This window comes from Myxocyprinus asiaticus, chromosome 24, assembly GCF_019703515.2.
Source record: "Myxocyprinus asiaticus isolate MX2 ecotype Aquarium Trade chromosome 24, UBuf_Myxa_2, whole genome shotgun sequence".
NCBI lineage: Eukaryota > Metazoa > Chordata > Actinopteri > Cypriniformes > Catostomidae > Myxocyprinus > Myxocyprinus asiaticus.
The window spans coordinates 39,610,027-39,628,337 of NC_059367.1; the positions used below are offsets into that span (position 1 = coordinate 39,610,027).

Sequence of the window (18,311 nt, forward strand, 5' to 3'; positions counted from 1 at the left end):
GGTTCATGTTGTGTTCCAAATTAGTCACTTATGGGGTTCTATTTCTGTTAGGATGCTGCCTATGCAGGCTGTAGACAGGAAGGCAGTTCACTAGGGTTTGGAACAGGCTCAGTTGTTTTAAGGTGTATATAGAGATTCGATCATAAAACAGCATTTGTTGTGTGTTACCATTGTCTGCTGAGGTTTCTCTGTGTTCCTGGCTGGAACTGAGTGCTGGTAAGAGGGGCTCCATGTTCATTATGAGCTGTTTATGACTAAGAGAAGTAAAGCTTCTGCTTTGACCAAACTGACACCTGAAACAAGCAAAGCAGAAAAACAAAGAAAGTTCAAATTACACCTGTTTTGGGGGCAAGAAACCTTGACTAATATTAGTGACAAATGGACTTCAGGGAAAAATAAAATGCTACTTAAAGGCCATTTCCCACTGCAGATACTAAAGCCCGTTTTAGGTACTTTTCCCTGGGACTAGCACTTTTTGTTGTTTTCGAAGCCATTTTAGGGGACATTTTTAGCTGCTACTCCAGTACTTTTGGGGCCTATAGGGACTGTGGGAGGTGCTGCAGCCTGTAATTGGTCAAAAACCTATGATGTACAAATATCTTAGAGAAAGGAGAAGAGTCCACAGCCGCCATTTGTAAACAAACTATCTGCTAGCCGGCAACTCGGAGGATTGTGCTAATTTTCCCTTAAGAGTAATAAAATAAAACAAAGTATCCAAAGAGAATCACCCATTTCAAATATGTGTGTGTGTGCGTGTGCAAGGGGTGAGCAGCGCTGCTGCGTGATTTCATCGGGAGATGCTTTGAGTTTTTATTGCATCTGTACTATTTGAACTGTGACTATACAGAAAATAAAGGGATTTCTAGATTACTAAGTAATTATTTTTTTTCCTGGGATGATGGATATAAATTATCAGATGTTTATCGAGAGTGGGTTATTGAACTCTATTGTACACTAAACCGTCATGCAATTTAGTTTACATGAGGGAAGTGTTGCGTGCCTGTTACTGTGTGGTTAACTTGCATCAAGATACACTGGCGGCCAAAAGTTTGGAATAATGTTCAGATTTTGCTGTTTCGGAAGGAAATTGGTACTTTAATTCACCAAAAAGGCATTCAATTGATCACAAAGTATAGTCAGGACATTACTGATGTAAAAAACAGCACCATCACTATTTGAAAAAAGTCATTTTTATTAAATCTAGACAGGCCCCATTTCCAGCAGCCATAACTCCAACACCTTATCCTTGAGTAATCATGCTAAATTACTAATTTGGTACTAGAAAATCACTTACCATTATATCAAACACTGCTGAAAACTATTTGGCTTAACATTGTCTTTGTGTTTGTTTCTGAGTTGCCACAGTATGCAATAGACTGGCATATCTTAAGGTCAATATTAGGTCAAAAATGACAAAAAAGAAACAGCTTTCTCTAGAAACTCATCAGTCAATCATTGTTTTGAGGAATGAAGTCTATTCAATGCTTGAAATTGTCAAAAAACTGAAGATTTCATACAAAGGTGTACACTACAGTCTTCAAAGACAAAGGACAACTGGCTCTAACAAGGACAGAAAGAGATGTGGAAGGCCCAGATGTACAACTAAACAAGAGGATAAGTACATCAGAGACTCTAGTTTGAGAAATAGACACCTCACATGTCCTCAGCTGACAGCTTCATTGAATTCTACCCGCTCAACACCAGTTTCATGTACAACAGTAAAGAGAAGACTCTTTAGGCCTTATGGGAAGAATTGCAAAGAAAAAGCCACTTTTGAAACAGAAAAACAAAAAGAAAAGGTTAGAGTGGGCAAAGAAACACAGATATTGGACAACAGATAATTGGAAAAGAGCGTTATGGATCTTAACCTCATTGAGCTTTTGTGGGATCAGCTAGATTGTAAGGTGTGTGAGAAGTGCCCGATAAGACAGCCACATCTATGGCAAGTGCTACAGGAAGCGTGGGGTGAAATGTCACCTGAGTATCTGGACAAACTGACTAGAATGCCAAGGATCTGCAAAGCTGTCATTGCTGCACGTGGAGGATGTTTTGATGAGAACACTTTGAAGTAGTTTAAGAAGTTCTGAATTTTTTTCAAATTGTAATAGTAATTTTTCAAGTTATAATGTCCTGACTGTACATTGTGATCAGCTGAATGCCACTTTGGTGAATAAAAGTTTATTCAAAAAGTTATTAAAATTTTCAGAGTTCCATTCATCCAAAAACTCTGTCATTTATTGATTAGGCAGCTCCTTTCTTTTTCAGATGAAGCCAAAGTTCGTATAAAACAGCCCTAACAAAAGTGTAACTCCGATCCAGGCGTCCTCCATCTGTGTTGTTGATTTTGTTGTTGTTGCAATTGAATAGCGCATGCAAACAGCGTCACAAGACAAATGGTCGACACTAGATGACGTCACTACAGGGGTTACTTCTGTGAGTGTGAAAGTGAAAGAGGAAAAGTCTCCACGGGTGTGCCGTTCCTCGTTAAGAGTTCTCATCTAGAAAGTTACCAAGGGAAAAGTACCAGGACTGTAGGTAGGAAAGGGCCTCAAGCTGTTAAATATATCCCCTTTAAACTATATGAAGAGTCAGAATAGCATAACTTTTAAACCAACTAACAAACACATTGGGCCTCATTCACTAATCATGCGTATGCACTTATTTGTCCCGTGTGCAAACGTTTTCACGCAGAAATCAAGATTTAAAAAAAATTAAGAACCAGCTGAAACCACATATGCAAAAATGACAAAGAATTAAAAAATATCAAAACATTTTCCGTTTTTCTTCCCTGAGAAATCTGAATGCCTGACGGCAACCAACAGTACACGGATGTAGAGAGGAAGTCCTGCCTTACAGCTAAAAGAGCCAATCACCTTTTAGATACAGACATCGCCTGTCAATCAACTTGAGAACGTGCATCCACATTAGCTATACAAGCTGGGAAAATTGTGGGTTTTTTTGTGTAATCTGAAGTAAAGAAGCACAATTTATGATGCCAGTGTTGTCAGATTTTACTGCTGTTTTGAAATATGTTCTTTGATCGTAATCTTGACCAACAGTTTTGTAGATTTCGGTCTTTCCCCATTCAAGTAGATAGGAGCTACACTGTCATGACTGGAAATAATTTGGTGAAGTGATATGGAACTGCTATGCGGTCAAGACCTGGAACTACTTCATAGCCATGAGTTTACTCAAAAAATAATTACACATCTTAGAACGTCTGTCAACCAATCAGAATCAAGCATTCAACAGACCAGTGGTATAAATACATATAAGATCCTAAGTTCAGTCATGAAAATCTACATGGCACAAGCTAATAGATCCTTTGAACATGTAATCTGTTAAGCCAATCAGCTCACATGGTGCAGCTGATGGGTCCGTTGACATGTAATCGGTTAGCCAATCAACTTGCACACTCTCTCTTTGTCTAACCTCAGTTGATTGCTGGTAAGCCAGACTCACCGCAGCACATTACTAGAGTTTTCTCTCTGAAACCCTCCTCCTCCCCAGCACCACATGTGTACATCTGCTTCAGGGGGATTGTATGAATGTCTAATTGTGTGGCAGCAGCATGTCTGTGTATGTTTTAGTAGTAGCAAGTTTTCGATAATAACACCTTAAATTTATTCAGAGAGTTGTCATGACTTAAATTACAATATTTCTATGTAATATCTATGCAGTATTTCTAATAATGACAATATTATTAGAAATCAAAGAACTTAATCATTTTAGAGTAGCAAAAATGATGTGAGTTATAGCAGATATGATCTGCATGAAAATGTAGCCGATCACATGTATTCTAGGGCCTATCCAACTGTTTCCTTAATGCAGAAGTATTCCATGATTCATAACGGATGACTGTTTTTGTTTTAGGTTCTCCAGTGTTTTTACTTGCGTTGGCATTTGTTCACAGTGGATAGTGTGGTGTTTAGCATATTACATTTGTAAAAATATTAAAAGAAAAGCATGTGGCTCCATAGTGCTGATACTTTAGAGAGTCGCAATGAGTGTCTTTTGACGGTGCTTGTCAAACTTTAAGATGTGGGTGGATGACGCGAAGCTATGAACCGAGGTTAGTTATGTTGATATCATTAACTACTTTGAGTTGTTATGACAGCAAACAAGTGCACAAGATGAGCCTGAACAAATTTTTACTCCAACTAACACTTAAAATGGTTGTTGTTCCCCATCTCTAATGCTTGTATTGGTATTTTTTTATGGAGACCGGAACTAGAAAACAGTCCAGCGGCAATTAGAATCATCATGGCGCCGTACAGTGGTTAGTCAGGAAACTGGTTTTGTTACAACTGGTTTTGAGAATGACGCTTAGTTTTACTTGAAGATCTTGCCGTGTGTGCTGTTAGGTGAGAGCACATCTTTTAGGATATGTTTTCAGAGAGTGACGAATGGCTGGATAAGAAAGGTTGTGAGGAAAATCTTACAGTATAAGGATGTCGTTTGGGTGTGTTTTATGCACATTACTAACTGCGGGGATGTGCTCCGTCATTTAGAATACTCCAGATTCATCAACATTAGAGCAAAGTTAAAAAAAAATAAATAAATCTTTGTTTACGCACCTGTTGTGAATTCAAACATGTTGAACTTGCATATTACTGAATGAGACCCAATATTACATTCTGGCTGATTGAAGTGGGATCTGGATTAACAGTAAGAAAAATATCAGTAATATTAATTAAAACTGACCTGTGTACAACTGGTGGTTCTCTCTGAATCTTTGAACTGGCTTCAATCACTTCTTTTGCCACCCGCCCACTGGAATTAAACCACAAACACAGTTGATTTTCTTATTGTGATTTTTGCAATAATTGTTCATTTTGCAGTCCAAAAAGATGTAATATACACTCCTGGAACACGCAGATAATTTTTGGCACGTATGACGTAAGGTCAACAAGTACATTTAGCCAAATGATCTCACCTGTAGCGAAATCTGCTTCCCTTGAAAAATATACTGCTGCTGGACACAGTCTTTATCTGACTTGATTTTACACATCTAAAATCACAAATATCAGAGAAAATAATTTGCACATTATACAAGCATTTCTAAATAACCAGAAGTGTGTGTGTGTGTGTGTGTGTGTGTGTGTGTGTGTGTGTGTGTGTATGTGTTTATGTTTATGTTATGATCAGAATACAAGATTGAACCTAAGGATAATTAATCACTTAATCAAGCTTGTCTAATATTTCATGACCCATTAGTCTCCCCACATGGAATCTGTGCCTGCAAAATTCCACAGAGCACTCCACAGAATTCTAACTCTAATTCAAACTCATAACTGCATTTTGAAAGAGTTAACTTAATTTTTTTCAGCTACCAGTAAAAGTGTAGTACTCTAAGCTCCTTTTAACACTTCTCACTGCATTTAAAGCTATTTGTTTTACTTTTCTTTTTTTTTTTTTTTTTTTTTTTTTGTGCACCACTAGTGTCACTAAATGAAATTGCAAAAAATAAAGATGGTTTCAAAAAGGTTTTCGAACTCTCAACCCGCCTTTCACTGGTCAAACAGATACCCCATTGGTTGAGTCACTGTTGTTGTGTCAGCTGGTTGGAGATGCTCAAACCAGCAGAGCAATATTTTTAAAGCGCAACAAAGTCATAGTGTTTACATTTTTGGGGAAAATCAACCTAAAAGTGGCTTACTTATGGTTGTCAATACATAATAAGTTGGGATAGGAGAAAGTATTTCAATTGCTAATCTGAAGACAGGGCTAATTGACAGTGTTCTTGTTTGACATGGGCAGACCTGCTGTCTGGCTGGAATTTCAGCTCTTAATTAAAGGGCTTTTATCAGAAATGTGATCCCACTTACACACAGTAACCAGAGACAGAGCAAGAGAGATACAGGCACAAAGAGGTCATTCTAACCCTTCATTTCATATGAATATCAATCAATTTGTGTGTTCTTATTCATGACCATTACATTTTAATAGGTTATATGGAATTACAAAAAATCTAATTCCACCAAATTTTTTTGCATCTATTTAAACTGATCATGCTTTCATTGTCTGTGTATTGCTGTGACATTGCCTTCTTTAAAAAATAATGGTTTGATCTTTCTGACATTATATTAAAAATACAATATATTTAATTATTATATTATATTTTATATGATAAACTATATATATATATATATATACTTTATTTATATAATTTTTATTAACATGTTTTGAAAGAGAAATGTCATGGGTTATTCATATTTATTTTCAATTTTACAATGATAACATGTCATTTTTAACAAACGCATCTATTCGAATTATCCTCTATAAATTCCAAACTTACTGTGACGGGGTTGAAATAATGAGCTTAAGGGTTATGGTTAGAAATAACTAATGGTAATTTGCCAGAATATAATCACATATTTAGGATTGAGGGCATTAGTTTAATAATCAACCACTATTTAGTATATTGGGACACATCCCCTTTTGGTCAGTCCAACGTTGTATGGTGTTTACAGCCCTGGAACTTTGGACATGAGGTGGGAAAATATGATTTTGTTGAAGTTCAGTAGTAACCTCTTCAGACCCACCTTATATTAGGTGTCTTTAACTACTATGTACTTAAGCATTTGCATTTAAGCACAATGTACTTATTATGTACATACGTGTTATTGCATTGTACTTACATTTAAAGTAACTGCATTTAATTACATCTGTAGTTACACTGTTAACCTTAATAAACTCTGGTGCATTTTTGGGCTGCCGCACGCAATTTTTCACACTCAAATTTAAAAGTTCACCATTCGCATGTACTGTGGACTAATTGCAAAAAATTGGTCTATTTTTTCAGAGCTTCCCCCAAATTAAAAAAAAGACTCCAATTATTCATAAATAATACTGTATGTGTTTATTGCTAAATGGCAGCAAGCACTATCATATTCCATCACAATGCACAGATCTGAATCGTAGGTGGCACTCTAATGCATTTTAGCCCTAAAAGATGTGCTCTTCCATAGACATTCAGTCTAATTTTCAGTTCATGTACCACCCTCATTATTTCATCGAATATCTTGGCCTCTGAGTGGACTAGAAGCTCAATCTAAGTGCCATTAGAAAGCTGAGATCCTGATATATTTAATATTTCATCATCAATTGTTGAGAACATATTTTTAAGATGATTTATTTAGCATGCTTTTCCTGCTGGATGGCATATTTTATTCTGGACATCTAAGATATAACATTATATTATTCAGCCAAGCAAGCTCACAGACAAGTAAAAAATGGCTAAATTTTTTAGAAAACTGCCTACGGTAAAAGCAGATATAAAGTTTGTGGCTGCCTAGGGCTTACAGCAGCAGTGATTGGCACATAAAAGAGACATTTGTATTTGATGACTTACAGAAATCATATTTCACTTTGTGACTATTTTGAAAATCTTTTGAACTGTGGTATAAGGCAACAACATAAACTGTACATCATGCCTGAAAATGAGAGGTTTCATTTGATTTATGACATGTCCATTTAGGTGCTACGTGAAGGACTTTTATTTTCATATAAATATTTCTACCCCATTACCTGTAGGGGGCGGTAATTTTCAACACGAATGTTTTAAGGCCTTATTTTGTTATTTTACTAAAATAAATGCAGAAGATATGAAAATTTCAGATTCTAAGCTTTCAAATGATACCTCATTTGCCTGACTTATGTATATGGAGATAAGCGTAAACTTTTTTTAAAGGATGTTTCTCACTTGTAAAATGCCTGGTTTTCCACAGCACATTTCCATAGGTGTTTACAGGCTGCTGGTGTGGTGATGTGGAATGTCAGAACCAGTTTCTTCTACAGAGAGATAAATAGAGAGCAAAATTAATGGAAGTGTGAAATATCTGCAAAGGTACCAACAATCAGTTTAAGTGAACAGGGTTTAAAAGGAGGAAAGGACATAAAGAAGTTCCATAAATTACAGAGATGGAGTCTGAGCACAGTACCATAAATAATAAGGGCTGAACAAAATGCTGACCCAAATCTGTGTGCATGTTAGTGAGAGTGATAGCCGTTGAGTGAATTTGCAGGCAGCTGGGCGGCTTTACCGGGAAAAGTGCATGGAATATGAGAGTGAGGATCAATATAACACATTATAACAACACAGTGAGCCAGCCAGTTAGCCCTAATGTACACAATATACACTACACTAAGTAACCTTCATTCACACTATACAAAGTGTAATATGTTTAACAAGGACATACATTAGTGCAGTAAAGCAATAAATCAAGAGAGGCTGTGTTTTACGGTGACTTTCCGACAGAACAAGTTGTTATAAGCATGACATAAAGTGATAGCAGCTGTATGGTGAAAGACTAAAAAGAAACGTAAATAATAACTTAGTAATAATAATAATCCCAATAAGCAATTCTTTCACCAAGTAACATACAGTGGCCCTCATTTGTTTACATTTAAGTCAGTTAAAACTGCAGTGCACTAAGAGAGTGTTGTCTCTGAAACCCTCCTCCTCCCCAGCACCACTTGTTGCTGTTCCAAGGGGATTGTATGTATGTTTTATTGTACAGCAGCAATATGTCTAACATGCTTGATGCATCAGAACAGGAACAATTCAATTTAAAATTCTATATTTTTTTGATACTCATGCATGTGTGGATGAAGTCATCAGGGTTATTGTGCAATGTAGGGAAATATATAGCATATATTACAGTTCCACTACGTCGATATGCATGGTATTACCGGTTCTCCATTTGACAAGACTGAGTTAGGGCTGAGATTATAGTGGGGGGAATGTGTTAAACCGGAGACAGAACTATGTGTCAGCCTGATTTAAGTAGATATATGTGCTGGATTATAAGATCAAGACTGACACGAAGGTGAATATGTATGTGTTAGGCCAATGTGGCAGAGATATATACCAGGCCTGATAAATTGCTGTGAACAACAGGACTGTCAGGAGAATGAGTTCCATTAAACCCGTGTGTCGTGTAATCTGAAACGGGGTTCAATAGATAATGTTCTAAGCAGAACAGTGAATCCACGTAGAAATCAATACAAACCACTTCCAGGCCGTTTAGCATCAGACTGCTGCCCAATACAATAATGCTCAGCACAAAAGTCACATCATTAAACTGAGCCATGTCAAAGCAGTCCCCTAATCTATGGTAAGAGAGTATTCTTTTATTATATTGGCCTTGTCAAGCTCAATATTTCAACTTAATTGAAAAACCATTGTTATCAATTGTTTTACAGAAAAAAATATTTTTGGCACAAATCACCAAATACTGATGTACAAGAATACTGACTATGCAACATGATCACACAGGAAATTGACATGCTGCTTCCGATTGTTCATGTACCCTGAAATCAACCTCATTCAGCCACAATACTGACAAGCACCTTCCCCTATCTGAAATCTTTGCATCAATTCAAAATATTGTCCTTGTGGCACTACTGATAGCGTATTATGCAAGCAGCCTCAGAGACATGGGTTCTGGTCCCATGGAAACCAGGAAGCAATCTAACGTTCTGATAAACAATTGTGAGCGTGATTTGGAGGATGCATTTTCCATCTGACGTTTTTACTCCACTGAATGTCAGGTTTAGGGTTGGGGTTTGGGTTAGAAGGTAAAGTTAGAAATATATGCATTCCTGCTGACTCTATTACATCATTTACGACTAAAAATACAACTCACTTTTGGCACCACCCTGTGGACATTTCACCTCAACAACACTTCCAGCTTCGGGACACTGGGGGCAGTGGTTTGAATTTTGGTAAGCACAAACCGATTTCAGCAGCAGAACTTTCAAAATACTGTCAACAAATTCACTGTGTGATCAGTCTGCACTGTAATAATGTGGTGTGGTGCAATTGTATTTATTAGCTAGGTTCATTATAAGCCATTTTTGAACTGATTCATTGATGAACATTCAACCCCAGTTAGTCAGTGAGCCTGTTTACATGAACAATCTCACACCAATTATGCTTAATAAGCCGCCAACGTGTATGGTAATTTAAATATCTTTTTAAACAGCTTTCTATTATCGAGGAAAGCCATATATGATTTAATCAAAAAACGATCTGCACATGTGGATTTTTGCCCATTACCCCGATTTCATAAACAACCTTTACCAGCATTCTTAACAACTTATTCAATGTGTGCAAGTGTTGTACCCATGACTGTTTATGTTTTGAAATCAAAAGCAGAGAATAATCAGATTAATTTTACATCTCATGTAAACGCTTTTTTTTTTTTTGCGTTGTTGGAATTTTTGAATAAGCTGATTTTTAATAGTTATTAGCGTATTGATGTGCACATATGTTACAGTTACAGCACTTACAATTACAATAATATTCTTCATGTGTAATACATTTAAAACATGAATTACATTCATATTTACATATTTTGTATGTGTTTGTATATCTGCGATAGCTGAATGCTGTTTGCCCCTTAACGAGTCAATCAGTACATTTGCATGCACTTTAAAAGTTCATTTTCAGTTGGGCTAGAACAATAATTAGTCCTTTTAAAATGTCATGCAAACACTTTTGTCCAACTAAATATGTACCAATCCGATTTCTGCCAAGTTGGACTAAAAGACTAGATAATGCGCTTGTAGCTCAGCTTCGTCCAGCATGTATACCTGCTAATCGGACCTCAACTGGCCTCAGTGTTGTGTGCAGGGGTTATGTTAACTTAAAATCCGTCTTTACCAATTTTTTTAAACATAAATGGACAACTGCAAAAATGCTGTCCGTCATTTTGACAGATAAAAAAAGAAACAAGAAAATCATTTTAACCTAGTGCATCAGTTTTGGCTTCTCTCTCTCCCTTACACTCCCGCTGTGTGTGTTTATTGCCTGGTATTACGATGCGTATTAACAGGTGCCATAGCTATTTACACCAGGTAATAGTATGTGTCTATTTTGAACAACTGTGTGCAGATATCGTGCAGATCGTCTCTGACTTCATGACTGCATACATCAATCATTAAGTCAGTTTGTTACTGCATGATAATAAAGCACAAGAAAAGTATAACAAAAAGAAAGCGTGAAAAAACAGCACATTTCTGCTAATTATACTAACAGGAAAAACTGCGTATGTGCATCCTAGGCACATAAATGATGCGCTCTAACACAGACTGATGCTTTGACTGCCAGAGCAAGCAGCGCTCCTTATGCAAGTTTAGAACTGTTAGAGCTGATATAATGGCAAGTGCACGATACTGAGCTACGTTGCCGACAGTCTGCGGAGCCAGTCTCCAGAATTATTCTAGCAGTGTGTGCGTCAATGACAAATAGTATGTTTTCTTCAATTTATCTGATGTTTAATTCTATATGTATGTTTATGAGATCAATTTATGTCTTCTGAAGCAAATCGATACATTTGTTTAAAAAATAAATCAATAATGAACTTTTAAAAAGCGCTTCCTGACAGCAGCTGATGCGAAGCGTGATGTAAGCACTCGGCAAGTTCACGCAAGAATTCGGAAACGGCGCTTATTTACAACAGAAGAATGGACGTCACGCGAGAGTTCGGCCATATCAAACTGCATCAGAGCCCTGGATGGAAATGCCGATTTAAAGTTAAAAACGTTTTAATTATTGACTTGTTTCTTAAATAAACCAATCAATTTGCTTCAGAAGACATTCACTGATCGACTGGAGCTGCATGGATTACTTTATTGCTGCCTAAATGTGACTTTTGGACCATCAAAGTGCTGGTACCTGTGGACTTCTATTATAAGGACCTGACAGAGGTCTTTCTTCTTCTAAAAATCTTCATTTGTGTTCTGCTGAAGAAAGACAGTCATACACATCTGGGATGGCATCAGGGTAAGTGAATAATGAGAGAATTTTCATTTATAGGTGAACTATTCCTTTAAATATAATTTCTGAGAACTTTTTACACCCCTGTATGTGACATATAACTCTACACACTCTCACTGCGAAATCGTAAGGATTCATATGAGTTTTCTAAATTTGGCTAATTCGTATGATATCATACTACTGCACTTCATACGACTTTCACTACAGCCAATGATGTCGCCGGACATCGTTTCCATCTGATACGGGACAATCACTTGCTTCTGTCACACACAACATCTTCCTATCATGCTTACACACTCTAGTGATCGGTTAGGTTTAGATAAGGGGTTAAGGGCATAATATTAATAAGCATGTCCTTAACGCCTCGTGCGTGAAACTCGTGCTTCCGAATTTGACATCTGGGCATTTGCACATGATGTAATCATACAAATTCATACGAACGAACTCATATGAAATAGCCAACTCATAAAATATGAAAAAATTTTCATGAGACAGTGTTGTATAATTTAAAAGTTATTCTTTGTTATATTTACACAGTTTAGACAACATGAATTATATAGCGATTTCATAGGATTTTAATAGTTCTTTAAGCTAATAGAACGCTTAATGATCCAAGGGGTCGTTACTTGGAGTGGGCGTGTCATAATTTAGGTGTTCCTTGTCGTATACACTTGAAATTTTCCGCAACCCCCTTAGCACCCAAATGCCGCCCCCTGTGTCACATCTAAAATAACTGGTTTCATTAATTCCAAAAATGTCATTTAATCTGATCTTAGTTACCTGACAAATTAAGTTACACTTACAAAAGTAATTTTTATGGGTTAAATCAATTAGAAATTTATCCTTAAGGTAACAATTGTAGGTTACCACTTTTTCTTGTATGGTAGAAGAATGAGTGAATGAGAGGGGTGTGGTAATCTTGGGGTATGATGCAGTAAACTAATCGTGATTGTGTATGTGGGTGATGCTTGACTGAGTATTTCATTTTATTAAAAAATAAACTCGATTTTAAAATTAGAAGAAATATGTGTTGTGAACAATGTCCAGTGATAGAGAGTGCTTCCAGGGTGGAGTATAAACTTAAGGTACTCTATGGTCAATGGTTCATAATAGTCCAAAAACAAAAAGCTGGATAACCATGGCACTCTTATTAATTAAAAAGCATTTATATCACATGGCTTACTACAGAAGTTAAAAAAAACTCTCCTACTTGTTTTGGCGTGAGCCTTCCTCAGGGAGAGTAACGTCCTGGTTACTTGCGTAACCTCCGTTCCCTGATGGAGGGAACGAGATGTTGTGTCGATGTAGTGACACTAGGGGTCACTCATGGGAGCCCGAGACACCTCTGGTCTTTGATAAAAGGCCAATGAAAATTGGCCAGACATACGGGTATAAAAGGAGCTGGTATGCAACCACTCATTCAGGTTTTGTTCTGAGTCGTCAAGACAAGGTCCCGGCCATTTCAGCGGGTAGTTCAGCGTTGTGGCACGAGGGACACAACGTTTCGTTCCCTCCATCAGGGAACAGAGGTTACGCAAGTAACCAGGATGTTCCCTATCTGTCACTCACTCGATGTTGTGTTGATGTAGTGACACTAGGGGTCCCTATACGAAACGTCGCAACTGGCTGAACTGTGTTACGTGAACTGGCAGTGTGTGACGGGCAGACCACTGTGTGCCTTGTAGCCAGTGCAACAGGCCGACACGTAACCTCCCCCAACACTGTTATGAGTGTTGAATGGCCCTTTGGGGACAAGTCGACTACCCAAAAGATAGAGACAGGCTAGCCCAGTCGTGGCCTCTTATCCCCTTTTTTTTCCTCTCCCCAAAAAAAGGGAATTAACCGACTGGGGCCACCAGGTCTAGTCGGGGGGTGTCCCTCCCAAGGGGAAGACACCACGGAAACTACACCCCGCCCAGAGGGGGGAGGTATTTAAGTGGAAATACGTCACATGGTCTTGCCGAGCTATGTCGGAAGTATGCCATGTGGGTAAGTCCCATGGTAGGTCCTACCCTACAGGGGAGGAGTTACTACAAGCATGGTGACTGGGGTAGAGGGGCCTCTGCCCATGGAAGATGCAGTTTACCAACAGGGAAACAAATTAGTGGAGGATATACGTCGCATGGGGTTACCTACGGGGAACCACCGCATGCGGAGCACATATCCCAGTACAGGGCTTAGTTAGCACGTGTACTGAGCCGGCAGCGAATTTCTCCACAAACTTGTCTGCCACAGGGCTCGGAGGAAATCAACCAGGGAACACAGTTTGTGAACACTACTGGGAGTCAACGGTGCACGTCTTCAGCTCAGGGGAGGTGAAAGGCGCTATGCGCAAACGATACACCTGGCCGGCTGTCCCCTGCTTGTGCGTGCCACTACACGGGACGAAACTGGTTCCACCCGGAGATTGTAGAACCTTGCAAAGGTGTTGGGTGTTGCCCAGCCCGCTCTAAAGCTCTGCGTGCAATCAAAATAGATGCGTAACGCTTGATGGAAGTGAGCGCAGTCAGGAGGGCAGTCTTCAAAGAGAGTGCCTTAAGCTCAGCTGACTGCAAGGGCTCAAAGGGGGCTCTCTGTAGACCCTGAAGAACTGCAGAGAAGTCCCATGAGGGAACGAGGCACGGTCTGAAAGGATTCAGCCTCCTGGTGCCTCTCAGGAACCTGATGATCAGGTCGTGCTTCCCTAAGGACTTACAGTCTACTGTGTTGTGGTGTGCCGCTATAGCGGCTACATACACCTTCAAGGTGGAGGGGGAACGCTGCCCTTCCAACCTCTCCTGCAGGAAGGAAAGCACCGATCCAACTGCGCATCTCTGGGGGTCTTCGCGTCGGGAAGAACACCACTTAGGGAACAGACGCCACTTCAAGGCATACAGGTGCCTCGTAGAGGGGACCCTAGCCTGAGTGATCATGTCTACCACCGTGGGTGGTAGACCGCTTAAGTCTTCTGCGTCCCGTCCAGGGGCCAGACATGGAGATTCCAGAGGTCTGGTCGCGGGTGCCAGATGGTGCCCCATCCCTGAGAAAGAAGGTCCTTCCTCAGGGGAATTTGCCAGGGGGGGCTGTCACGAGGAGAGTGAGGTCTGAGAACCACGTCTGGGTTGGCCAGTAGGGTGCTACCAGGATGACCTGCTCCTCGTCCAGGGGGCCAGCTGTGTGCCAGCGCAGGTCGACCAGGTTGAGCCAAAGGTGGCGCTCCTGGACCACTAAGGTGGACATCGCCCGCCCGAGAGACCACACCATGACCTTCGTCGCCCGGAGAGCGAGGTTGGTCGCCGAGCGCAGCTCCTGCATCAAATCTGGGGTGGAACTACCCTCGTGCAGTTCCTTTAGCGCCTTGGCTTGGCGGACTTGCAGGAGAGCCATGGCGTGCAGGGCGGAGGCGGCTTGTCCAGTGGCACTGTAGGCTTTGGCTGTCAGGGACGACGTAAATCTACAGGACTTGAATGGGAGCTTTGGGCGTCCGTGCCAGGTGGCGGCGCTCTATGGGCATAGGTGCACCGCGAATGCCTTATCCACCGGGGGAATCGCCGAATAGCCTCTGGCCGCCCCACCATTGAGGGTAGTGAGGGCGGGAGAGCTGAGAAATCGGGACCGGGCAGTAAAAGGTGCCTCCCACGGTCTTGTCAGCTCCTCGTGCACTTCCGGGAAGAAAGGGACTGGAGCGGGGCGTGGCTGCTTTGAGCAGCGCCGTGAGCCCAGGAACCAATCATCGAGCCGCAAGGGTTCAGGGGAGAGCGGAGGGTTCCACTCTAGCCCGACACTCGCGGCTGCCCGGGAAAGCATGTCCGTCATTTCCGCATCAGCCTGTGACTGGGCAACCGTCCTTACGAAAGCAAGCAGCGACCGCAACGATGCCATGGTCATGTTCTCGCAATGAGTACGTGATCCATCCACGAACGCTGTCTCCACGTGGGTCGCGCCCAGACATGAAAGACAGCGATCGGGACCGTCAGAAGTTGAGAGGTAACGACCGCAACCAGGAATAACACACAAACGGAAAGGCATCTCTAAAAAGACGTTCCGTGTGTGCCGCTCTTTTAGAGAAATATACTCTTTTAGAAAAATATACTCTCTTATTTCTGCCGAAGCGCCCAGGTTCGTTCTCTGCAGTGCACCAGTGCAGAGGAGGGAGAAGCCACTGAAATGCGCCATCAGATCCAGCAGAGGTGAATGAAGAGTCAGCTCAGTAAACATCGACCGTTTGGCTCCGAAGAGAAAATCTGAATGAGTGGTTACATGCCAGCTCCTTTTATACCCGTATGTCCGGGGGAGTGGTATGCAAATACCACTCGCCAATTTTCATTGGCCTTTTATCAAAGACCAGAGGTGTCTCGGGCTCCCAAGAGTGACCCCTAGTGTCACTACATCGACACAACGTCGAGTGAGTGACAGATAGGGAACAAACAACTCTTCACATGTGAGAGTAATATCACTCATTTAGTAAGTCACATGATCAACTAGTTAACTATAGTTTTAAACATTCGCTATTGTTACTTGTTTTTATACTCAGAGAATATTACAAATAATACACAAAAAAATTAAAAATACAAATAAAATCCAAATCCTCATTCAATCCAGGATATTTCATACCATTAAGCTTGTATATCCAAAAAGTCTCTCTTTGATTAAGTTTTTGTTTTCTATTACCTTTCCTGATTGAAATACTTATATGGTCAATACCTTGTATTTTAAGAGTAGATGGATTACAGTTGTGCATTAATTTAAAATGTTTAGCCATAGGATACTCTTCATTACCCTTCCAAATGGCATATTTATGGTCAGCCAGACGATCTTGCAATCGTCTTTTTGTTCTACCAATATAGAAAACCTCACATTGTGGACATTCCAACCTGTAGATAACATGAGTTGTTAATGAAGTATTTGATGGAATATATCTTACTCGTTTTTCCATCAAGAAAAGTTTTTCCTTGTACTACATTATCACAGTGATTGCACCGATGACATTTAAAACAACCCTTAGGTTTATCCCCTAACCAATGATTTTCACGAGTGGGTGGTAGGTAACTATGTACTAATCTGTCACCTAAAGTAGTGCTTTTCTCAAAACTTATTATTGCCTTCGTCTGGGAATGTATCTCTCAAAAAATCATCACTCTGTACAATGTCCAAATTTTTTCGGATAATCCGTTTGACTTTTTCAGCAATTGTGCTATATTGTGTAACAAAATCAACTTTATCTGATGTTTTGGATCTCATTTACATTTATGCATTTGGCAGATGCTTTTATCCAACGTGACTTAAAGTGCCCTGATTACAGGGACAATCCCCCTGGAGCTAAGTGCCTTGCTGAAGGACACAATGGTGGTGGCTGCGGGGATTCAACCAACAACCTTCCACTTACCAGTTCAGTGCTTTAGTCCACTAGACCACCACCACTCCGTGGATCTCATTTTCCTTTTTAACAAATCAGTCCTTGTCATTTTTCACACGTGTTCTAGCTTTTTGTATAGTTACGAACTTATACCCTCTGTTTAAAAAGCATTTTTCTAAGTCCTTAGATTTATCCTCAAAATCTTGCTCTTTGTCACAAATCCTACACAGTCTTTGAAATTGTCCAAAAGGTATGTTTTGTATCAATTTAGGAGGATGGAAACCCTTAGCATGAAGAACTGTATTTCTATCAGTACGTTTCCTAAATATTGATGTATGTAAAAAGCCACCTTTATTTTTACGGATTTCAAGGTCCAGAAAATTAATCTTTTCCTTATTGTACTCTACAGTTCTATAATTTTTCATCAAACTTGTAAGCGCCTCATTTTCCTTTTTAGATAAATTAATCTTGTGAAATGTCTTGTTCTTCTCATTAAAGAGCTGTTCCACATCAAAATTAACCTTCTTTACAAAAGTATTCAAAGTAGCATTTTGAAACAGAGGACAAAAAGTGGATTTGGGCTTAAAGATACTGTCTGGTATCGTAGTAACATACGTTGATGTACTTGTATTGTGACTTTGACAAGGATTTGATCTATACCACACTTTCAAATGCAAGTTTCTACAGAAACAGAAAAGGTCAATTTTTGTATCAAATTTATTAGGAGTAGATGCTGGGGCAATTGGCAGCCCATTAGATAAGACTTTTATACTGTTCTCTGAATGATGTTCATCTGAGATATTTATTATAGTTTCAGTCTGTTCCTGCTCTGTGTATATGGGCGATCTAGGCTTCTTTCTCCCTCTCCGGGTAGGTCTCTTGCTCCTCTTCTCTCTCTATTGCTCCACTCTCTGTGTTTCCCTTCTGGGTGCTAAAAAAGTACTGGAAGTGCTTCTCATCCTCACTACTAGTAATGCAGAAGGAAACTTTCCTAGAGCTCTTTCAAGATGAATTAGGAATTGTAGTTGAGAAATTTTGCAAGTGCCATGCATAGATCTTGCCATCTTTATAATCTTTTTCATCTCTTTTGAATTTTGAGTTTTACTTGTTTTAAATTCCTCATGAATGTATCCATTTCTGCTTTAATATTAACTTCCAGTTCTTTCATCTTTGCATCATCACTGCATGTCT

The 18,311-nt window shown here is 39.7% G+C and overlaps 1 protein-coding gene across 1 annotated transcript in view; it reads right to left on the reverse strand.

The window, feature by feature from the left end:
* The window catches only part of LOC127415121 (FERM domain-containing protein 3-like), a 112,269-nt gene that overhangs the window by 18,037 nt on the left and 75,921 nt on the right, over positions 1 to 18,311 (reverse strand). Inside the window, exons 10-13 of the mRNA XM_051653690.1 lie at positions 7,706 to 7,794; positions 4,937 to 5,011; positions 4,705 to 4,773; positions 169 to 293 (exon numbers count right to left, since the gene is read on the reverse strand). Coding sequence (XP_051509650.1) covers positions 169 to 293; positions 4,705 to 4,773; positions 4,937 to 5,011; positions 7,706 to 7,794 — 358 coding nt within the window. The remainder of the gene's footprint in view (positions 1 to 168; positions 294 to 4,704; positions 4,774 to 4,936; positions 5,012 to 7,705; positions 7,795 to 18,311) is intronic.